General features: G+C 39.3%; 1 protein-coding gene across 15 annotated transcripts in view; it reads left to right on the top strand.

The window, feature by feature from the left end:
• Nucleotides 1-18,509, top strand: part of HECTD1 (HECT domain E3 ubiquitin protein ligase 1) — a 62,323-nt gene that overhangs the window by 1,061 nt on the left and 42,753 nt on the right. For all 15 annotated transcript variants that reach the window (XM_038180314.2, XM_072038925.1, XM_027458554.3 and 12 more), the window contains exons 2-3: nt 1,731-2,045; nt 18,204-18,438. In XM_038180314.2, coding sequence (XP_038036242.2) covers nt 1,906-2,045; nt 18,204-18,438 — 375 coding nt within the window. In that variant the 5' untranslated portion in view covers nt 1,731-1,905. The remainder of the gene's footprint in view (nt 1-1,730; nt 2,046-18,203; nt 18,439-18,509) is intronic.

Raw genomic sequence — 18,509 nt, 5'->3', positions numbered from 1 at the left:
GGGGCGGGCACCCGGGGCCTCTCTCCCGGCCCGGCCCGGCCCCGGCTCCCTGTCGGCTGCTCGCTCCCCTCCGCCCCGGGCGCCTCAGGGGCGGCGGGGGGAACAGCAGGTGCCCCTGCCGAACTTGGCCCGCTCCTCGCCGCCTCGCGGGGTTGTGTTCCCCCTGTCTCCTGCCCCCTTTCTTCGCTGCTCTCCCCCCCCCGCGCTGGGGTTAATCGTTTAATCGCGTCAGGGAGACGCGCGGGCTGCTCCTGCGGCCTGAAGCGAGGCTGGGCCGGGAGCGGGGCCTGCCAGCAGCCCGCGGGCCGGGGGCATTGTTCAGGCACGGGGAGCGCCCCTCGGAACGGCAGCTTGCGAGCTGCCGGGACCGCGGCGGTAACAAAGTGAAGGTGGTGGCAGGCAGCGGGGGATCTGTGATGTCTTTCTGCTGGCGAATTGTACCAAGTCCTGTTTGTCATACTTTTATTTTCTCGTGTCTTGGGGTTTTAGCGTATGACGAAACAGCGCTGCTAACTCAGGGAGCATTTTCCATGTCATACCAATTTCTGATTCACTTTTGTAAATCCTCATGTGCCCTTGATGGAGTTATTTTTTAACTATTAACTCATTAGCAGCAAGTAAACAAGGCGGCAGACTTTGTCCGGACCGAAATCCTTCCCCCTTGTTCTCCCCTGCCTCCCAAATTTGTGAGGATCCTATCCAGCGTTTTGTATTTAGCTAGTGACTTTGGTAAACTAATTCTCTCTCTCTCTTTTTTTTTTTTTTTTATAAGCTGTGTTAGTTTAGTTTTGTTTTGTTTTTTCCTCATGTGTTTAATTTGGATAGGTTGATTTGTAACCTTTGTTCTAGTTTTTATATGAAAGTGGCCATGTTTGCTGTGTTCTTAGGCATGGGAGGCAAACATGACTGTTTGTTAGTGAAACACGAAGTGAAAAGTAACCACGTAGATGAAAAATGTCTGCTAACATTTTTAAGGGACATTTTTGGTCTTTAGCTTGCATGTACAACTGTGGCACTGGGCCAACAAATAATGTTGTTTCCCTTATATGTACATGAATTATTTTAATTATTCACTGCATTTTTAAAAAAGTTACAAATTGCAACATATTTTTCTTTAAAAGTTTTGAAAATAGAAGTGATCCTGAAATTGGCCTTTTTTCTTCTTTGACTTAAAAAGCTTCTTTTCCTTGTGTTGTAATGCAATTTAAAAGGATTAAAGGATTCATAAAAGTTTCGCAAAGATTCTTTGTCTTTAGTTGTGCATCTAATTTTTTTTTGTATTGTGGATTTTTATTTTAAATGTGACTTTTGACATCCTCCTATGTTTACTTGAGTGAACAGATAGTTCATCTTTCAGAAAGTTGAGCACATTTTATTATGAAGTGATATTAAGAGGAAAGGGATAGGCATGTCAACACCACTTGTCTTTATATTAGCTGTGAGAACATACAGAAGGGTTAGGCACAATTTTTCTACCTACATTTTAAATTTTGAGTTATCCTATAAATAAAGTAGGATTTAAGTCTTGCTTAATTGTGAACTGGAACTTAAAATTTATTTCTAATAAAGTAGAACAAACTTATTGTTGATTACTCATGTATAAAGCTTGAAAAAAAATAATTGCTGGTCAAATATGTAGAATTTTTCTTAATGGCAGCCTGAAAATATGCTATACATTTTAGAGGGGAGCAAATCTAAGACTGAAGATTTTTTATTTTATTTGTTTCCAGGTGAAAACTGCGAAGGCCTGAGGCTGGCTGAAGAGAGACATTAATTGTACTCGAATTTGTCTGGCTTGAACAATTAAAGGATATTTTTGGTACTTTTAAATTTAAGCAGAGGCGGCTTTTTTCCTTTTTTTTTTTTTTTTTTCAAAAAAAAAAAGAAAAAACAAAACAAAACACCATGGCAGATGTGGACCCAGACACGTTGCTGGAATGGCTGCAGATGGGGCAGGGAGATGAAAGGGATATGCAGCTAATAGCGCTGGAACAGCTCTGCATGCTACTTCTGATGTCAGACAACGTGGATCGCTGTTTTGAGACGTAAGTTATTTTGTCTTTCTGTATGGAATGTTATTTTCCTCTCTGGGTAGGTGTATATAAAACTAAGCATTCTTAACATTCAATATTCATAAAAATTTGATGTTCTTAACATGAGAAGCTTTCAGGTTCGAAAATGTTTTTGCAGACCAAATTTGAGTATGTATCACTGAAATGTGGTGTGAAGTGCTGCTTTCTAGTTAAAAATGTAGTGTCATGAGAGGGATTTGCTGTGCCTCTTCTGATGCATGATTTGCCTGTTGAATTTAAAGAAATGTATTCAGAATTGTGATCCAGAAGGTGTTCTTTTTTTTTTTTTCTGGTAGAGAAAAAGCTTTTTTTTTTTTCTTAATGTTAAGACAATAACGATTGCTTATACAAATTTAAGCATCCATGCTCTGGCAACACTTTTCCTCAAGATACGGTAGTTTCCTGAACTCTGCAAATCTGAAAATGTCACAGATATCTTTCACTCTTCATGAAAGTAGTTTGCCCATTCTTTGAAGAACGTTGCTCTTTGTGCCACCCTCTTTTTTAGCTCACTTGCACACCTCCTATCCATCCTTGCTCTCACTTGCATTTCTCACAGCAGAAAATGCTGATGTAACCACTTCTGTTACTTAATGGTGTTGCTGTGCATTTGTTACACTACTTCCTGTGAGGCCCAGGAGTAGTAGGGAAGGGAGGTAGCAACACTGTAAACAGTCAAGGGTTTAAAACTTAGTAGCAGCTAAGGGAATGTTTATTTGTTTGTTTGTTTTTTAATGCTTTCCATTCTCTTCTTTTATCTGTGCCTCAATCTAATATCTCTTAAACTGTGATTATTTTTTTCCCCCTCCCCATTTCATATTTGGATCCTCTTGCATCTCTCTTCCATCTTTTCTCCATTCGTCTCACTTTCCTTTCTTTTGCATCTTGTGATACGGCTACTGCCTTTTTGATCTATCCTGCTTTATAGGAGTGTGGGATTAGGAGCATTTAGGAAGGTAATTGTTGGAGTGCTTAGCTCTGAAGAAGACAACACTTCACGGTCTTCTCTCCAAAAAGTCATTTATTGTTCATGACTGCCTTTATTTCAAGAAGTGTAAAATTAATACATCTCTAAAGCTAGGATTTCTAACAGTTGCTTAACAGGGATCAAAGTTTTGTACACTGCTTTAGAATACGAAATTGGTTGACCTTGGCCTTGACGAGTTTATGAGTAAAATTTTGGAATTGAAAGAGACAAAAGGCTTCTAGCATTTGACTTCTCTATCTGTCCCTTGTAGCACTGATACTGATAAAGCACTCAGTTTCCAGCCTTGGGAAAGCTAATTTAGTGACAAATTAATTTGCCTCTATAAAAAAGTCTGGTAGTTAAGAATGATTTTCTTCCGATCAGTTGAAGTGAACTTTCTACTTGTGTATGTTCAATGGCGAACAGAAGTAGAAGTTGGGAATAAGCATTTGTAAGGATATCTTTTGTGTATTTGGAAATCAGGAACAAAATGTCAACTTTTAAAATATAAAACAGTTGTGGGGTTTGTGCATTTTATTTGGAACAGACTTTAATCTCAAAATAAATGAATTCAATAGTCCAAGTGCATTTTTTCAAAGGATATATAATGAATGCTCCATTATTGCAGTGTTGTGGTTTAAAATTAGTTTTGATGCCTGAAAGAAGGAACATTTAAAATGCCATTTGGCATTTTTAGTTTTAAGTCTTAGTATAATTTAATTTTACTGGCCCTCGAAGTTGTTGATCTTTTTTGCTGATATAAATTTCCCTCGAACAAAAAAAGGAAGAGAATAAAATGTAAATTGGGAAAAAGTTAGCAAGGTTCCATGCCTGTTTGTGTCATTTTCATAGTAAAGTTCAAACTGCTACTTTTAATCGGCACTGTTAAGACCCTGGATATATGGTTCCATGGTATTTGGTGAGCTAACACAGTAGCTCATCGCTTCCAAAGGAAGAGCTACAGCTTTCCATTTACCATCACTCACCATTTAAATTCCTCCCAGCAACATACTTGCTTCATGCCAGTGTCAGGGCTTAGTAGACGCCTCTAACTTGCTAAAAGAGCAAGCTAGTCTTTAAACGTACTGAAGTAGGTGGGTAGTTCTTTGCTGTTACGGTGTGTTAAAGCGGAGTGTAGAGGTGACTGATGAGCACTGGAGATGGAAATGGAAATAAGGGAGAAGTGGAGCAAGCTATCCACTTTTCACTGGAGAACCTTCCAGTAGATAGTGTCACTGCCTACATTTCAAGGTGACTTTATTTTGAAGCTCTTTGTAAGAAATAAAAATGCTTTTCAAGACATCATCTTGATCTTTTCCAAATGAGTTCAAGAAGCCAATGTTGTCATGTGTTGAGAGAGTGTAACTAAAATAAGCCCTGATAAGATTTTAAAGTTGCTTTTCAGTAATGTTTTTTAAAGGAGTTATGGCTTGTCTAAATAGGAGACTTAGCATTTGTCAGCAGTGGTGCCAAACACATTTTTTCAGGAACTAATTTTGAAAATGCTTTCACTGGATGTAAGATTTATAACGCAGACGTATTTTTCTGGTGATAAGAAAAGCAGTCTTTAAAAAGGCGTTACAATGTTTTTTGCATTCTCTCTGTGAAGCAGAGAGAGCATTCCCAGAGTTTTGTATGCCATGCAGATGTTTTTTTAAGATCTTTGAACTGTTTAGTCCTATTAATGATTTTGATTAAGAAACCTTTAAGAAAACCTCTCATCTGTGGAATTCAGCAACTCAGAGGTGGAAGGTGGAATTTTGAAATAGTTAATTCGTTGGAGAATAAAAAGTCATGTTTCTTCAGGGGTCAATGGGAGTGACTTACTAATTATTAGTCCTCTTTTACATACGAAATGCTTTGCTCTTATGACATTAGCAAAGAAAAAGCTCATAATTTTACTCAGGTACATCTGGTGATTAAAAGGTGCGTATGGTGAGGACTGGCAAAGCTATGAAACAGACACATGAAAAATATTGCCATGAATGCTACGCCTTTTCATTGGAAGCACAGCACTGTTTCTAGATGATTTCACCAGTGTCTTTTATGTAGCATTATACACAGTCTCGCTTACCAAGGAACAATCACAAACTTACATAAATAAAATATAAAGAAGAGAAAAGATGGATTTGCAATCTAATACTGCATTATTGCAGTGAAGTAATAGGGTTTCTTTGCAAGCATTGTCAATGAAATGGGATATTCCAAAACTTGATTTCTCTGTACAAAAGTAATGGATATTGAATGTCTTTTCTGACCAAGTTAGAAAAAAGGAAGTAGCCCTGGATGTGTGATGCTGTGGTTTGTTCAGTGTTCGAGCACTATCACAACAGATTGGAGGTGTGCAGCCCGTAACAGATAATGGTGCCAAGTAATTGACGTTTCTTTACTTTTCCCCACATTTACAAATTACATCTGATTAACTTATTTTTAGTGTTACTCATATATTAGCATTAAAAAAATGGGTGGCATATTCATCTTCTGGTGATAATGAGTCACAGCCACTGTTAGTCACTTAGCATGAAGAATGGCTAACATTTTAACAGCAGCACCAGCCAGTAGTGTGAACTGCAGAAACTTCATGAGCGAATGGAAACGGCTCTGCTAAGCAATTGAGAAACTCACCATGATTATAAGTGTTAGTCCCAAACTGTAGTTAAACCATATGCTATTAAGTTAACTTTAACAGGAGTTTTAAATATTCATTTTTTTTTTTAAGAATTACTGAAAGGGCGTTTTAATGTTTGAATTGTTAAAGGTAATTTCCAAGACCTGTAGAGACTGTTAGCTGCAGTCTCACAGTGTTAAGAGAGGCCTTCTCCATGTGTGTGAACTTGTCTTTTTCTCTCTCTGTTTTTTTCACTTTATTTGAGCAAAATAAAATGGGATCTCTTCAGATCTGGGCTTTGTGCTGCTACTATCTTTGTATGCAAGAGTAAAAGTATTCATCAAGAAAGATGTTATTTAATTATTTTCTATAATTTTGATGAAAGCTTGTAAAACGAGGCAGTAATATAACAAACAGTGAAACCTGAGTAAAACCTTTTCTGCACTGAACAGATGAAATTTCCTTTTTGGCGCTGCCCAAAGACATCTCCATATATTTAGCATTAACAGATGGGGGCATCAATGCAGTATCAAGAGTTGTCAGCCTATTTTACAAACATAAACAAAAATTACACAAAGGATCAAAATTGAGGGTTCTAATGTATAAAGTAGAAATCCTTTCAGTTTAGTTTTTAAGGTGAAATATATTTATTTTAACCTAGCTTACGTTAAACTCTTCCTCACTGAGGTATATATTCACTAGAGGAAAGGTGTCTCTCAGCCATGTCATGCTAACACGTCTTAAGTGTAAGACGAAGTTGTAGTGAAGCAGATTATTTTGATATGTGCTAGTGAGACTGTGTTAAAATACTGTGGAAAAGTTCATCTTTACCTCAGCCTCATCGCCTAAAACTACAGGCTTCTTCATTATGATTTCACTTTAGCTTGCTTGAAACATAACCCCCCAAAAGAAACAAAACAAATTTGGTTGGTATTTCATAGTGGGGAGAGAATTCCAAAATGGGAGATGAGCTGAGTGTTCTTTGTGCTCGTTTTGTTTAGTAAGCAGATGTATAGCTCCAGTAAATCAGAACTGCATGCAGACAGAAAAGCAATTTCCTTGTAGAGACAGGAATAGGAATCTGAAGTGCTGGTTTTCAGGCCTATTTTAATGTTTGTGTTGGCTTTACAAGCATTTTTGCAATTCAGAAAGCGGTGACGTGCCCTTTAACAGATTTAGCAGTCATGGTAAAAGAAACAGGCTGAGAGGGCAGCTCATACCGATCAGCTGTATTAAGGTGGATTGAAAAATCACTCATGATGTGTGTCCGCTACAGGTTTGCCTGGTTTTGTTTGTTTTCAGTCAGCCCATTCTCATGTGTGTGTTTTGTTTTTTTCTTCCTCTCCTGGAGTGCAACCATCAGTACATGGAGACAAGCATTGCTGTCAACTATAGAGTGCCAGTTTTCATTGCTTAAACCTTGTGAAGTGTATGTTAGTGAATTACTAGTTTGGGCTGATGCAGCTGTATCTTGCAATAAATGTAATTTTGTGAGCTTCACAATGGCAAGAATTGTGTGGTTCCTGGTAACTCTTTGCCTTCTTCAGAGGATGTGGCAGCAGTCAAATGCCAGTGTTGGAGTTATTTGCTCTGCGGGTGGGCGTGAATGTAGTGGGATCTCTAGCACCCCGCAGATTGCCCTTCTGAGCTGGAAAGCACAGGCACAGCAGGGGATGTGCAGTATTTTGCAGGGAGCTAGCGTGTTACAGCTTAATGTTTAGAATTATTTCTGATTTTTAAGTCTGTCTGGGTTTTGCTGTTGGTTGGTTTGGGTTTTTCTCTTTTGTTTTTGCAATGGTAAAAGGTTTTAGCGCCCAAACCTCTTTCTGATTTCTTTTTGTAAAATGGGAATTATGGCCTCATAGTCACAGGTATTATGGAGATTAATTGGCCTTGTCTAGTCATTTTGAGAATCTGAATGGTTACAGATGCCAGAAGGGAAGATTAGGTCATCCAAATAGACATCCTCTGTCATGTCACAGGCCCCTGTATTTTACCTGGTTGTTCCTGAATCGAGCGTCTCGTTTGACAGAGGCATACCACGTACTTAACACTCTTGGAAAGGCATCCTACCTCATGTTACCCAGACTAAGGTCAGAAACATGGCATTTGAATGTGTTGTAAAGACATTTTGTTGAAGTGAGCCTGTGCCCCTGAGTAGTTCTGACAATTCTGTATAACTCATCACAGTGTCTTTGCTGTTATTTATCAGTCTGCCAGTTTTTCTGTTTTTCCCCCTTAAAGTATCATTACTGTCATATTTGAGTGTATCATCTTTTTGTTCTGCTTTTTTGTGTGAGAGGTAAAATTAAAGTCATCTGTTCTTGCAGCCACTGCACAGGAGACGGGTGCAGAATTTTAAAAAATTCAATAACTTACTGTCTTAAAGGTTTCCATGTCCTAATAGATTGGATGAGACCACTTTGAAATAGATGACATCCTTTCTTGGATGACTGTACTAGTAAATTATTTTCAATATTGGCCTCTTCTGAAGAGGGTACTTATGAGGCATGGCCTACACGGGTTTTCAGAAGGTTGGTAATGGGGAAATGGAAGATTTCTTGTGTAAGACTGGCTGTATGCAAATATCGCCTGGATCCAATACTCAGGGACTAAAATCTGCCTGTGAGTTGGTAACTTTCACAAGGCTACTTGGAGAGTGCTTAATGGGAAAGGTTTCTAATGGATACAATGCAAAATCACCCCGGTTAGCTCTGACTAGCTATTTCAGTTCTCTGTGGCACTGTGAAGTTCATTACTTTTTCTTTTGATTTCAATTAAAATAGTTTATATTAATGGCATTACTTCAGGCTTAGCATGCTTTGCTTTTGAGTTTTGTGTGAATACAGCATCTGTTTAAAAACTGTAGGAAAATGAGGAACTTTGTGCTTTTTTTTTTTTTTGTGATAGATGCACACTTCAAAATTATTTGAGTGCAGTTTTAGTTTAAGTCAGTTCTCTTTTTCAGTACCTGGAAATCCATCAGAAGCTAGCAGGGAGATATCCATATTTAGGCACATTCAGAAAATCATACTTTATGCTTTAATTGCTCATTTCATTTTGAAATATTTACAAATGAAATGTGTATTTGAGCTGTTATCTGTTTGCGCAGTTGAGATTGCTCCCAATGAAAACCACATAGAAGTATCTGTAAATTCTTGAATTTATTCAGCCAGGGTGGACCATGTTTCAGCAAAATATTTACAGAATGGATTACTACCCTGAGGCATGGCATGTCTTTCACGAGATACTGAAAAATGCAAAATATAACCCAACACATTCTAGAGCAAAGCTATTCCTTGAGAATTTACCTTGTGAGAGCTGTCTTGTAGCTTTTTTTTTCACCTTACCCAGTTGATATTGATTGAATGTGTAGTAGAATATTTAAATGCGTTCCCCCTAACAGCAAGCTCTCAGAACAGGGTACAGCTGTCTGTCATACCAGTGCTGAGGTACGCACAAAGGTGTACTTGTTTAACTACGGTGGTGGTGGTGGCTGTCTTTTTTTGTAATGGTACACTGCAAGGTACTTGCTACTTTGTGTTGTGAGAGAGCATCTGCTGCTGCCTGTGTAACTCGTAAGAGCTACTCCTTACCGTGAAGGTAAGATCTGACTGACAGCATGTTGTCTCTTCGAAAGCTGGCATCACCTCAGCCTCACTGATTTGTGTGTTTGCTTATTAAATGAAATTGTTCCACTTGGCTTTACTGAAGAAAGTCAGAAGGCTGGAAATGCAATGTCCAGTTGATGCTTTCTCATAATTTTCTACATAATATTTCTACATAACATTGCTACATAATGTTTCTTTTTTTTTTGTCTTCCTGTTATTGTGTTCACACCCCTTCTATATGGGAGAACCAGGAGGCCAAAACGATACACTGAGTTTGTGGGAATACCTGCGTGTTTGCCAACACCTGCACAAAATTAGCAAAAAGCATGCCAGAATACAGGAGGCTTGAGAGATGCTGCAGCTGAGCTGTTCTTTATTTAGCCATAAAAGGAAGTTTGAAAGTGTTTCTAAATGTCAGATTTGAATCCTAAATTATTTTAATTTATATTAATATGGAGTTTCTGCAGGAATAGATTCTGGATGGAGCTGTTAACTCTAGCTTTACTGGCCTGATTGCAGTTAAGAGTAGAGAAAAAGTATTTTATAATTATAAATTCTAATCATAGCTTGGTGTTTCTAAAGTCTGAAATGTGAAAGTTTTTGGGATTTATTGCTTCTGTGACAGCGCTATAAGAAAACAATGCCAAGTATGTATCAGAAATGGACTCAGAAGAATACGTGCGGGCAGCGAAGGTGCGCAGGCAGTTCTCTTACGGGTGATCTTCATTACTCTTCTGTGGGTTTTGGTTGATACATGGAAACAAAACCGAGTTTCAGTAAAAGAAACAGTGCGGGAAAGCCAGAGATCTGAGATTTCCGCCCATAGGAAGAGCCGCAGAAAGAAAAAGAGTCATTAAACAAAAATAGGTCAGAATTACCACTGCTTGAAGAACAAACCAACGTGTAAGATGTATGTTCTTTGCAACTGAAGTTGTGCGACACGTTGTCAAACAAGTGGTATATTTAACTGGTGCCTTTTTAAAAAGGAAGTTACTAATGAGGTTTGCATGCAGTGTTTTCATTTATCAAACACTATTAGATACAGCAAAGGATTATTAAAACAGTGTAGCCATATACAATACCTTATTTTCGCACTTGTAGCGGGTCTGAGCAGATGGTATGCAGGGAGCACTGGCAGGCAGCTGAGGTTGGTTTTGTGCCACAAGTCACAAGGCTGGGCCCTGGCGCCCGCAGCCAAAGGTTCTGCCACATGACAGGGAGTGCTGGGAGGAGCGGAGTTAACCATTTGGGGCATGCAGTGCCTTGGTTTCTTCCTTATTTTTTTCTTTTTTTGGTAGCTTGAAGACTACTGCTGGGTTTAAACAATGTTGTTGCTGTTTTAGGCAAGGCTTTTGAGTACATACAAAACATGAAAAGTAATTACAGAGATGAGTTTACGGTGCCTATTTTTACTTCCGTGGTATCTTTATACACAGGCATGCTGCAAAATCAGCTGAGTCACTTTGTTCGCGTTGAAGGGCTTAGCGCCGGCAGGAGCCTACTGCTCTGGCAGTGTGAGAAGTCTGCATCCCTGGAGGTGCTCCTGTTCCTGAAAGAGGACATGGAGATTCAGACATACGTGTGTCGACATATGGGCTTATGCTGCAGCATAATAATTACATAGCTAAATTTCCCTAGCCTTGTGAAGTTTAGAAAATGTTTCAGATCAACTGCATTTGCTGCAGAGGAAGAATGTGTATTGAAGAATTTGTATATTTTGGTCTTCAAGCTCATTTTGGCACTGAAAGTGTGAAATTTCTTTATATATACTAAATTACATAGAATCAGCACTTCGAGATATGGTTTAGATCTCTTCATGATATACAGGGAACAGAGAATGCTCTAATACTGTAATCTGAATGGAATAGGATATAAAGAGAAAATAATGATACTGAATAGTACTTTTAATTTATTTTTTTTAATTTATCTTTTATTAAAGAGTCTTCCTGTAAAGTTCTTTGAAACCTGGTGGGTGGGAGACTTGTAAGTTAGTAGCAGAAGCTCATCCTAGGAGCAGAGGAATGAAGTTGGGTGGACAACCAGAAAGGAGACTGGGGTTACCTGGTAAGAGCTGTAGCAGTGGTCACAGAGCATAACTCATTACGTAATGACTGGTCCTCATTTCTAATCACTCCTAAAGAAAGGAGTCTTTGAAGGAAGCGTCCAGTATGGTACTCCTGGAAATGAAAACCTAAGGTTCTAAAGATTCTTCCTCAGTTTTCATATTTGTTTAGAAGAAGTGCATAGATAATCTGAACTTTAAAGATACCTATTGGCTCAAATTAGGCATTATTTTCTAGTTTGAAAGAATAAAAACTATTACAAAATAGATTTTTTTCTATATTGAAACCCTGTTACTTTTCCTGTGCTTTTCGAAGGTGAATCCAGCCTGTGGCCACTGTGGCACAGACACCCCTGGATGCGTTGCTCCACTACCTCTCAAAGGACTCTTGAGTTCTGAGCGTAGTCTTGGTTGGAACAGCACTAGGGGCTGAGTTGTTGATGGCTCCTAATCTTTGGAGCAGCTATTTGGTAGTGTTACATCCCTGTCATCTGCAGCAGCCTGCCTAAGGAAGCCACCAGGGGTTTGTCCTGGACTTTAGGCCTGACGTACATCATGGCTTGTCTGACTCACTGTTTGGTTCCTACTGGTGTTACGTGTATTTATGTACCTGGTGCTTCATTTTAATTATTTAAAACAAACAAAAAATGGTTATTTGTTAGAAAATCCTGTCAGGAGCTGGTTGCTAGAAATGTTGCCAGGTGTGCAGTGGATTTCTCCTCCCTGTGCTGCTTTCACTTACACTTTAGTAGCAAGGTGTCTTTACTCAAGACTGGATCAAGTGAAAACTGAAGGACTCAGAGGCCGACAGACCATCTGCCAGGAAGGACGGGACTTCCCCTTCCTTCCAGGAGTCCAGTGGCAGTGCACAGAACCTCCCAGTGGCGCAGCATGGAGGCGCACACTTGTGGGCCCCTGGTATGGACGGGCCAGTGTTGCAGGTCTCCCATCGAGTGCTGGTGCTCCCTTTTCCGCCTTCCAGTCCTTCCTCTGGCACCATCATGCAGACACATTCTCATCCCTTAGACACGCAGGGCAGATACTTGTAGCTGCAACCAGGAGGAACGCTTGAAGTAGCTTAGTGCAGATTTGGGGATTAGTGGGTGAGGACTGTAATGCTGCCCTGTGTACTTCTGTTTGTAACACGGTTCTCCACACAAAACCTACAATGAGCAAACTTCTTCAAAATGTGACAGCTGTGTAATTTTAAGCTGTAATTGTTCTACCCACCTGTTGGAGAAGTCACACAGCACCGGAGATGTGTCGGTACGCCCTTCTGTGCTGTAAGGGACCAAAACCACCTAGGTGTTGGGTGCGTGTCACAACCAGTACTTCCAGCTCCTTGGCCAGCAGTAGCTGGAGCGGCTGCGAAGGCCGGAGTGGACTTCAGCAGGCAAAAAGAGTCTGAAATAAGCTGCATGGGGTGTGCCTGGGTAAGTAGCCATTCTTATCTAGTGGGGCACTTGCATGTGGCTTTCCCCAAGAAACAACCACAGCAGCGTTATTTCTACAGAACATTGAAGTTTGCTTGGTGTCCCCCCCAGGAGGACGTTTCACAGGTGTGCTAATCCCTTTTAAAATCTCTGCGGCAGTCAGCCTGGTTTGTCTAGTTGAGTAATAAATTTACTCGCCTTTTATAGACCAGTTGCTCTTGATGCTACCTGATCTTCCAAGCCTGGGTGAAATACTTTGGCAGCAGGTGTATCTTTATTTCAGAACTAAGCTCAAAGCAGGCTGAGCTTTTTTGCAACCGTCCATAAGAGGAGTAGCACCTGGCTGTGGGTTGTGGGTCTTGGTGGGAGTGTTAGTGCTCGCCGTAGAGCCAAGCAGGGCGGTTTCCTGTCTGCTCGTTCTGCATGCTTGTACAGAATTATGATTTAGGTAGTAACTGTGGGCTGAATGACAGCAGCACAACTCACTCTTTTGGTATCTCTTGGAGAAACTGGAATAAAGACAAGCTTCCTTGGAGCCTCTCTATTGGAATAGCAGAAATGCTGCTGGTGACAATAAACTGATGGTAACGCTTTAAGAAGATGTAAGGAAATGAAATAAGGAAATCCAATGCCAAGATATGATATGCTGATCAGTGAATCACAGCTCTCAAAACTGCTGAGATATCTGTCTGTATCTGTCCTATTGTACAGCTAGGTTTTAGTTTTACAAGGCTGGAGTCTGTTGTTTGCACTGTGCTTAGTACAATAACATCCTGATCTGGGACAAGAAGGCTCGGATGCTGTAACACAGCAAATATTATGGCTTGTGTGTCACAGGCAACAGATTAAGAGAAGACTGGGCAGTGAGGAGAGAAGTTCAGAGCTTCTGAACTTGAATGGGTGAGGCTCAGTTGATCTGAAGTGTCTGAAGATCACAAGACTGTAGGGGGAAGAAAGCAGCATTCAAAACATGCAGAGTATGAGTGCATGTGTACGCATTCCTGCCAGCTTGCTTATGTGATGGTGGTAACAAAAGGCAGTCAATTAATTACATCTGTACACAGCAAGCTCCTCCTACTCGCTTGTCTGGCTTAGTTCAACACGGAAACTTCCCTTCTTATTCATCGCGTTCTGCACAGTCAGAATATTGTTTAAATCCTAGGAAATAGTTCACATACTAATGGACCTTTTGTCTTGTCTCAAACACTTAAGACCCTAGCATGAAAGGCTATTTGACGAGGATTGGACAAGGCTTCTTGAAGACGTATCTCAAAACTGAACACCTAACTTGATGATTATGTTTTGAAAGAATTATAAAAAGCCTGTAGCAGATCAGAGCAGCTGTTGTAAACAAGTAGTGAAGAACCTTGTACACTCTGCTTGATAATAAATGTATTTAGCTCCATTTATAACCTGTATTGTTACAGGTTATAAATCTTAAAGGGCTGTGCTGCACAGCACAAAGTATAGCAATGTATTGGCCTAAAACTGTTAGAGAGCAGTGGGCAATGAGCACAGAGCTCCTATCTGGACAAATGGCATTTTGGTACATTGTAGACTGCTTTGTATTTGGTATCTGAGAATATGGTTGATGACTTGAATTTATTTTCAAAGTCATTGTTATTGTTGCCATCATGTTTTGGGCTTGAAAAAATATGCTTGATCTCTTGCCAGCTATGACCTCCTTTAAAAAAAAAAACAAAAAAACAGTAGCTGTATATAACAGATTACTAGGGCTGTGTTTATATAACGACAATAAAACTACTCACAACAGTTTCACTGGCAGAGGCTTGGGACTGATAAAGCCTGATTTTGTTATGCCTTCCTCTGAAATAGTTCGGACTGCCGCGTGCATTTTATTGCCTGGTGTGACTTCAGGAATAGCTTCATTTGTCTTACTGTGCTGTGTAGAGCTTAACCAAAATTGTTTAAGTTGAAAGAGAGAGAAGGGGAAAGATAATGGTAACTCTACGTTTTCTGTGCCAAAGGAGGGAGAAAAAATGTGGATTTGTTGTGTTGCAGGCTGAGACAAAACTTCTGGCTTCATTTTTGCCATGTTCCAGATAATGTCTGAGTACAATGAAGTTTGTACTTTGTTTACTTTGAAGATTGTGTGAGCTGTAACAAGGACAGAGCTTTTTTTTCTCTTTATATTCATCCTTTGTATGACTGACTGCTTTGACATGAACCATCCTGGATTTAGCTTTCTGAGAACAGATGTTTCTGTTGCACACAGATTATGTGATTTGGTACCTTAGTTTGCAGTTTTGTCCAGAGCATTTGGTTAGAATGCTGAGCTCTGCACTGTTAGGCACCCGATGTTTAAAAATACTTAATGAGGTCTGCATTGGAATGAATTAATTAAAAAAAAGGGGGGGGGGGATCACTTAAAGGTAATATGCGTTACAAATGATTGGTTTGCACTACGTTGACATGTACTGGAGTAGATAGTGCGTAAAATTTCATGCAACAAAGCCAGCATGTTTCATTCTGGTTTAGTTTCAAGTTTGATTTTGTGTGTATTGCTTCTTGATGTGCTGCAGGAAAAAGGAGGGAAAAGAAGATGATTCCTTAGCAGTTAAATGAAAGCTTCAGCATTGCTTTGATTTTTGCTTCTTTTTTATTTTCAGCTTTCATTGTTGTCTTTTTCTAAAATGTTTCTGCTGCCTCTTCTACATGATGTAGCCTAGTTCGCAACTTCCACTTGCTAGCAGTGTCCAACAAACAAAACTAAAAAATGGTATGGACCTGGTAAAAGGAAGGCCAGATACACAGAGCTCAGAGCTTGAAGTTGCTTGGAGGTCTTCTCTGTGAAAGGTCTTGTTAAAATTAGATCAGTTGTTGTTTTCAGAAGGGATATATATATATATTTATTTATATATTTATATATATATATATAAAGAACTTGATGTTCTTAGCATTATTGCTGCTCTTACAGGAATTCAACATGTATAAGTGTAGTCAACAAATTTTAAGTCTGAGCAGCTTTTTCTTTTATGAACCAAGTAATTTCTACAGGCTAAGTATTGAACAAAGCTACAGTTTCGTCCTGAAAGCTCCTGATACAAGTTGGTTGCCTTATTGGAGGACTGGAAATGTCAGAAAACAAATGCACTAACAGCAAGATGAGGTTGTTAGTTATTTGCCTCCCAGTCTAAAAAGCATGGTTCCTGACTAATTTGGCTAGCTGTTCTGGCAAAAAGTCATTAAAAAACAACAAAATAAAACAAAAACAAACAAATAAAAAAGCGTATGTTTTTGCCAGTGAGCTGTGCTCTTACAAGAAAAACATTGCTGATACAATCACAATGCGCTGCCCTTTCAGTACTGGCAAAGAATTGGATATAAATGGTAGGCGCTGAGTAACTTGGTCGGTGTTGTGCAGTATGTGCCGGTTCTCAAGAACAGCTGCTTTAGAGACAGGACTGGAGTTCTTCCAGACTTTTAGATTTTCATTTTAAAATAAAAACTAAGTTGCATTTGTGCTGTCTTTTTATAAACTGTTGAATCATAAATACATAAAATGCTTAAAGATTTTTTATTTGTTACTTTTAATTCTTTGTGAAAAAACAGAGGCGCTTTTTCTGCTGCTATCTTTGGAAATCCAAGAACAATGGTTTACTGCTACTTGCTATCATTATAGTGGACTGTGGAGCTCCTTATCTTCATCTTGTCATGTTTTTTGTTTGTTTTGTAAGATTTATGTTTGTTGGTAGATATTTTCTCGCAACATACTGTTTGAAGAATACTGCTTATAGCGATGTTTTAGTGATAAGTTGCTGTGTAAAATGTAAAGGGTAAGAGACCCAGTAGAAAAGATGAGAACAGGTAGCACTGTCTGATTTAAATTTTACATTCTGACATGATGCTTCCTATCTGACTGTATGGCAGGTACCTAATAAATTTCAGATTTTTTTTAAGTGTCTAATGTCTTGAAAATGCATTTACAAGGCTAACTTTTCTATGATGTGGAGTTGAGTAGCAAGTAATCTTAGAACAACTGGGATTATATGCTGTATAGACTAATAAAAGTATTAGATATGAGATTTACCTTTATCAAAGCTTTGCTTATTCATATCAGGAAGGATCATTGGGCACTGCATTTATGTGTCAGGCAGGATTATTTGATTACTTTATATAGCATGGCCAGATTTTCAAGGAAAGTCTTAGCATGTTGCTCTCCCAGGATTTTGTGCCCTTGTGTGTGAATCACCGCACATACCGGGCAGAATATGGGGTGACCTCTGGGTTGGTCTACTGAATGATTAATCAGTGAGTACGTCACCTGTCCTCCAGACCAAAAGGCATACTACTATTTTTGTTCTCTCTCTTTGGATTTATAAAAGTTTGGGCCTCCTTTTCCAGACCAAGATCTTAATTTAAGGAAAAGTTGCAATATTTGCCTCCTTTAGATTTATTTTCGGTCTTTTTCTACATCTAGGAATGAACGAGGTACTGAGTTATTTTAACTGCTGTCATGGCATGTATCTCCTTCACTTAATTCCTCACCTCTACCTTGGAAGTCTTCTACCACTGTAGTGAACAATCATTACATTAGGTTTTTCATTGCTAAATGGTTGTGTGCTGTTTCAAAATAAATTGTCTTAAAGTATGTCACAGAACTTTTGGTCCTGATCAGTCTTAACCACAGCTGCCACAGCTGTGATAAGCATTACGGTGACTAGCCATTATGGTTTGCATCCTATTGTGTCAAAGGGATGGAAGGAGGACTGTTGCAGCTTGCTTAGCTTGTTATGGAGCTACAGGGATGATCTTGGCCATCCTTTCTGTATATGGAAATGAGGCTAAGAGTAAGGAAAGGAGGAGAGCCAGAGGCTAACAAGGCATGGATATGAAGAGAAAATGTAGTACAGCAAGCTAAATTAACAATGTTCTCCATGAGGTTGGGGGAAAGAGAGAGAAAATGAAATAGGATAAGAAGGGAAGTGAGCATGTTTAAAACAGTGGGAAGAAGGGCCCCTCGGAGTTAGATTACGTAGCAAAACCAAGATCTTTAGTCTCTGTTATTGAACATAATATTTCATGGATAAGTACCTTTCTATCGTTACGAACATTGAAGCTCTGTTTAGAAGAAAATACATTCTGGTGGGTGAAGTGAAAAGGAAGCCCTAAAATGACTTTTCCAGAGGATAATTTTTTCCCAACATGATTGCAAAATTTCAAGAATATTTTTATTCTGTTGGGTTTCTCCACTAGTACAGCATCTTGGTGTTGGACCCGATGATCTCTTGGGGTCCCTTTCAACCCCTACAATTCTGTGATTCTGTGATCTTTTTAGATTACTTATTTGAATTTTGGGGTGCGTATGAGATGCCTGCTTTCTAATTAAATGCTCCAGACCAGCTATAAATCTGTTAATGTGAATGAGTATGAAATATTTTAATGTAGAGGAACTTGTACAGTGTAGTAATGATTTTTTTTTTTTGCAGATGCCCTCCTCGAACTTTTTTACCAGCGCTGTGCAAAATTTTTCTTGATGAAAGTGCTCCCGACAATGTGTTGGAAGTAACAGCTCGTGCCATAACATATTATCTGGACGTATCAGCAGAATGCACCCGTAGGATTGTGGGAGTTGATGGAGCTATCAAGGCACTTTGTAATCGTTTAGTAGTTGTTGAACTTAACAACAGAACCAGCAGAGATTTGGCTGAGCAGTGCGTTAAGGTATGTGTTCTGCAGAATCTTCTCTTTTTTAAGAAGGAGCTGGAAAACTTGCCATTCCAGAAGAATTTACT

This window comes from Anas platyrhynchos, chromosome 5, assembly GCF_047663525.1.
Source record: "Anas platyrhynchos isolate ZD024472 breed Pekin duck chromosome 5, IASCAAS_PekinDuck_T2T, whole genome shotgun sequence".
NCBI lineage: Eukaryota > Metazoa > Chordata > Aves > Anseriformes > Anatidae > Anas > Anas platyrhynchos.
Note: the sequence above shows the minus strand (reverse complement) of the source record. Positions and strands in the feature narration are given on the sequence as shown.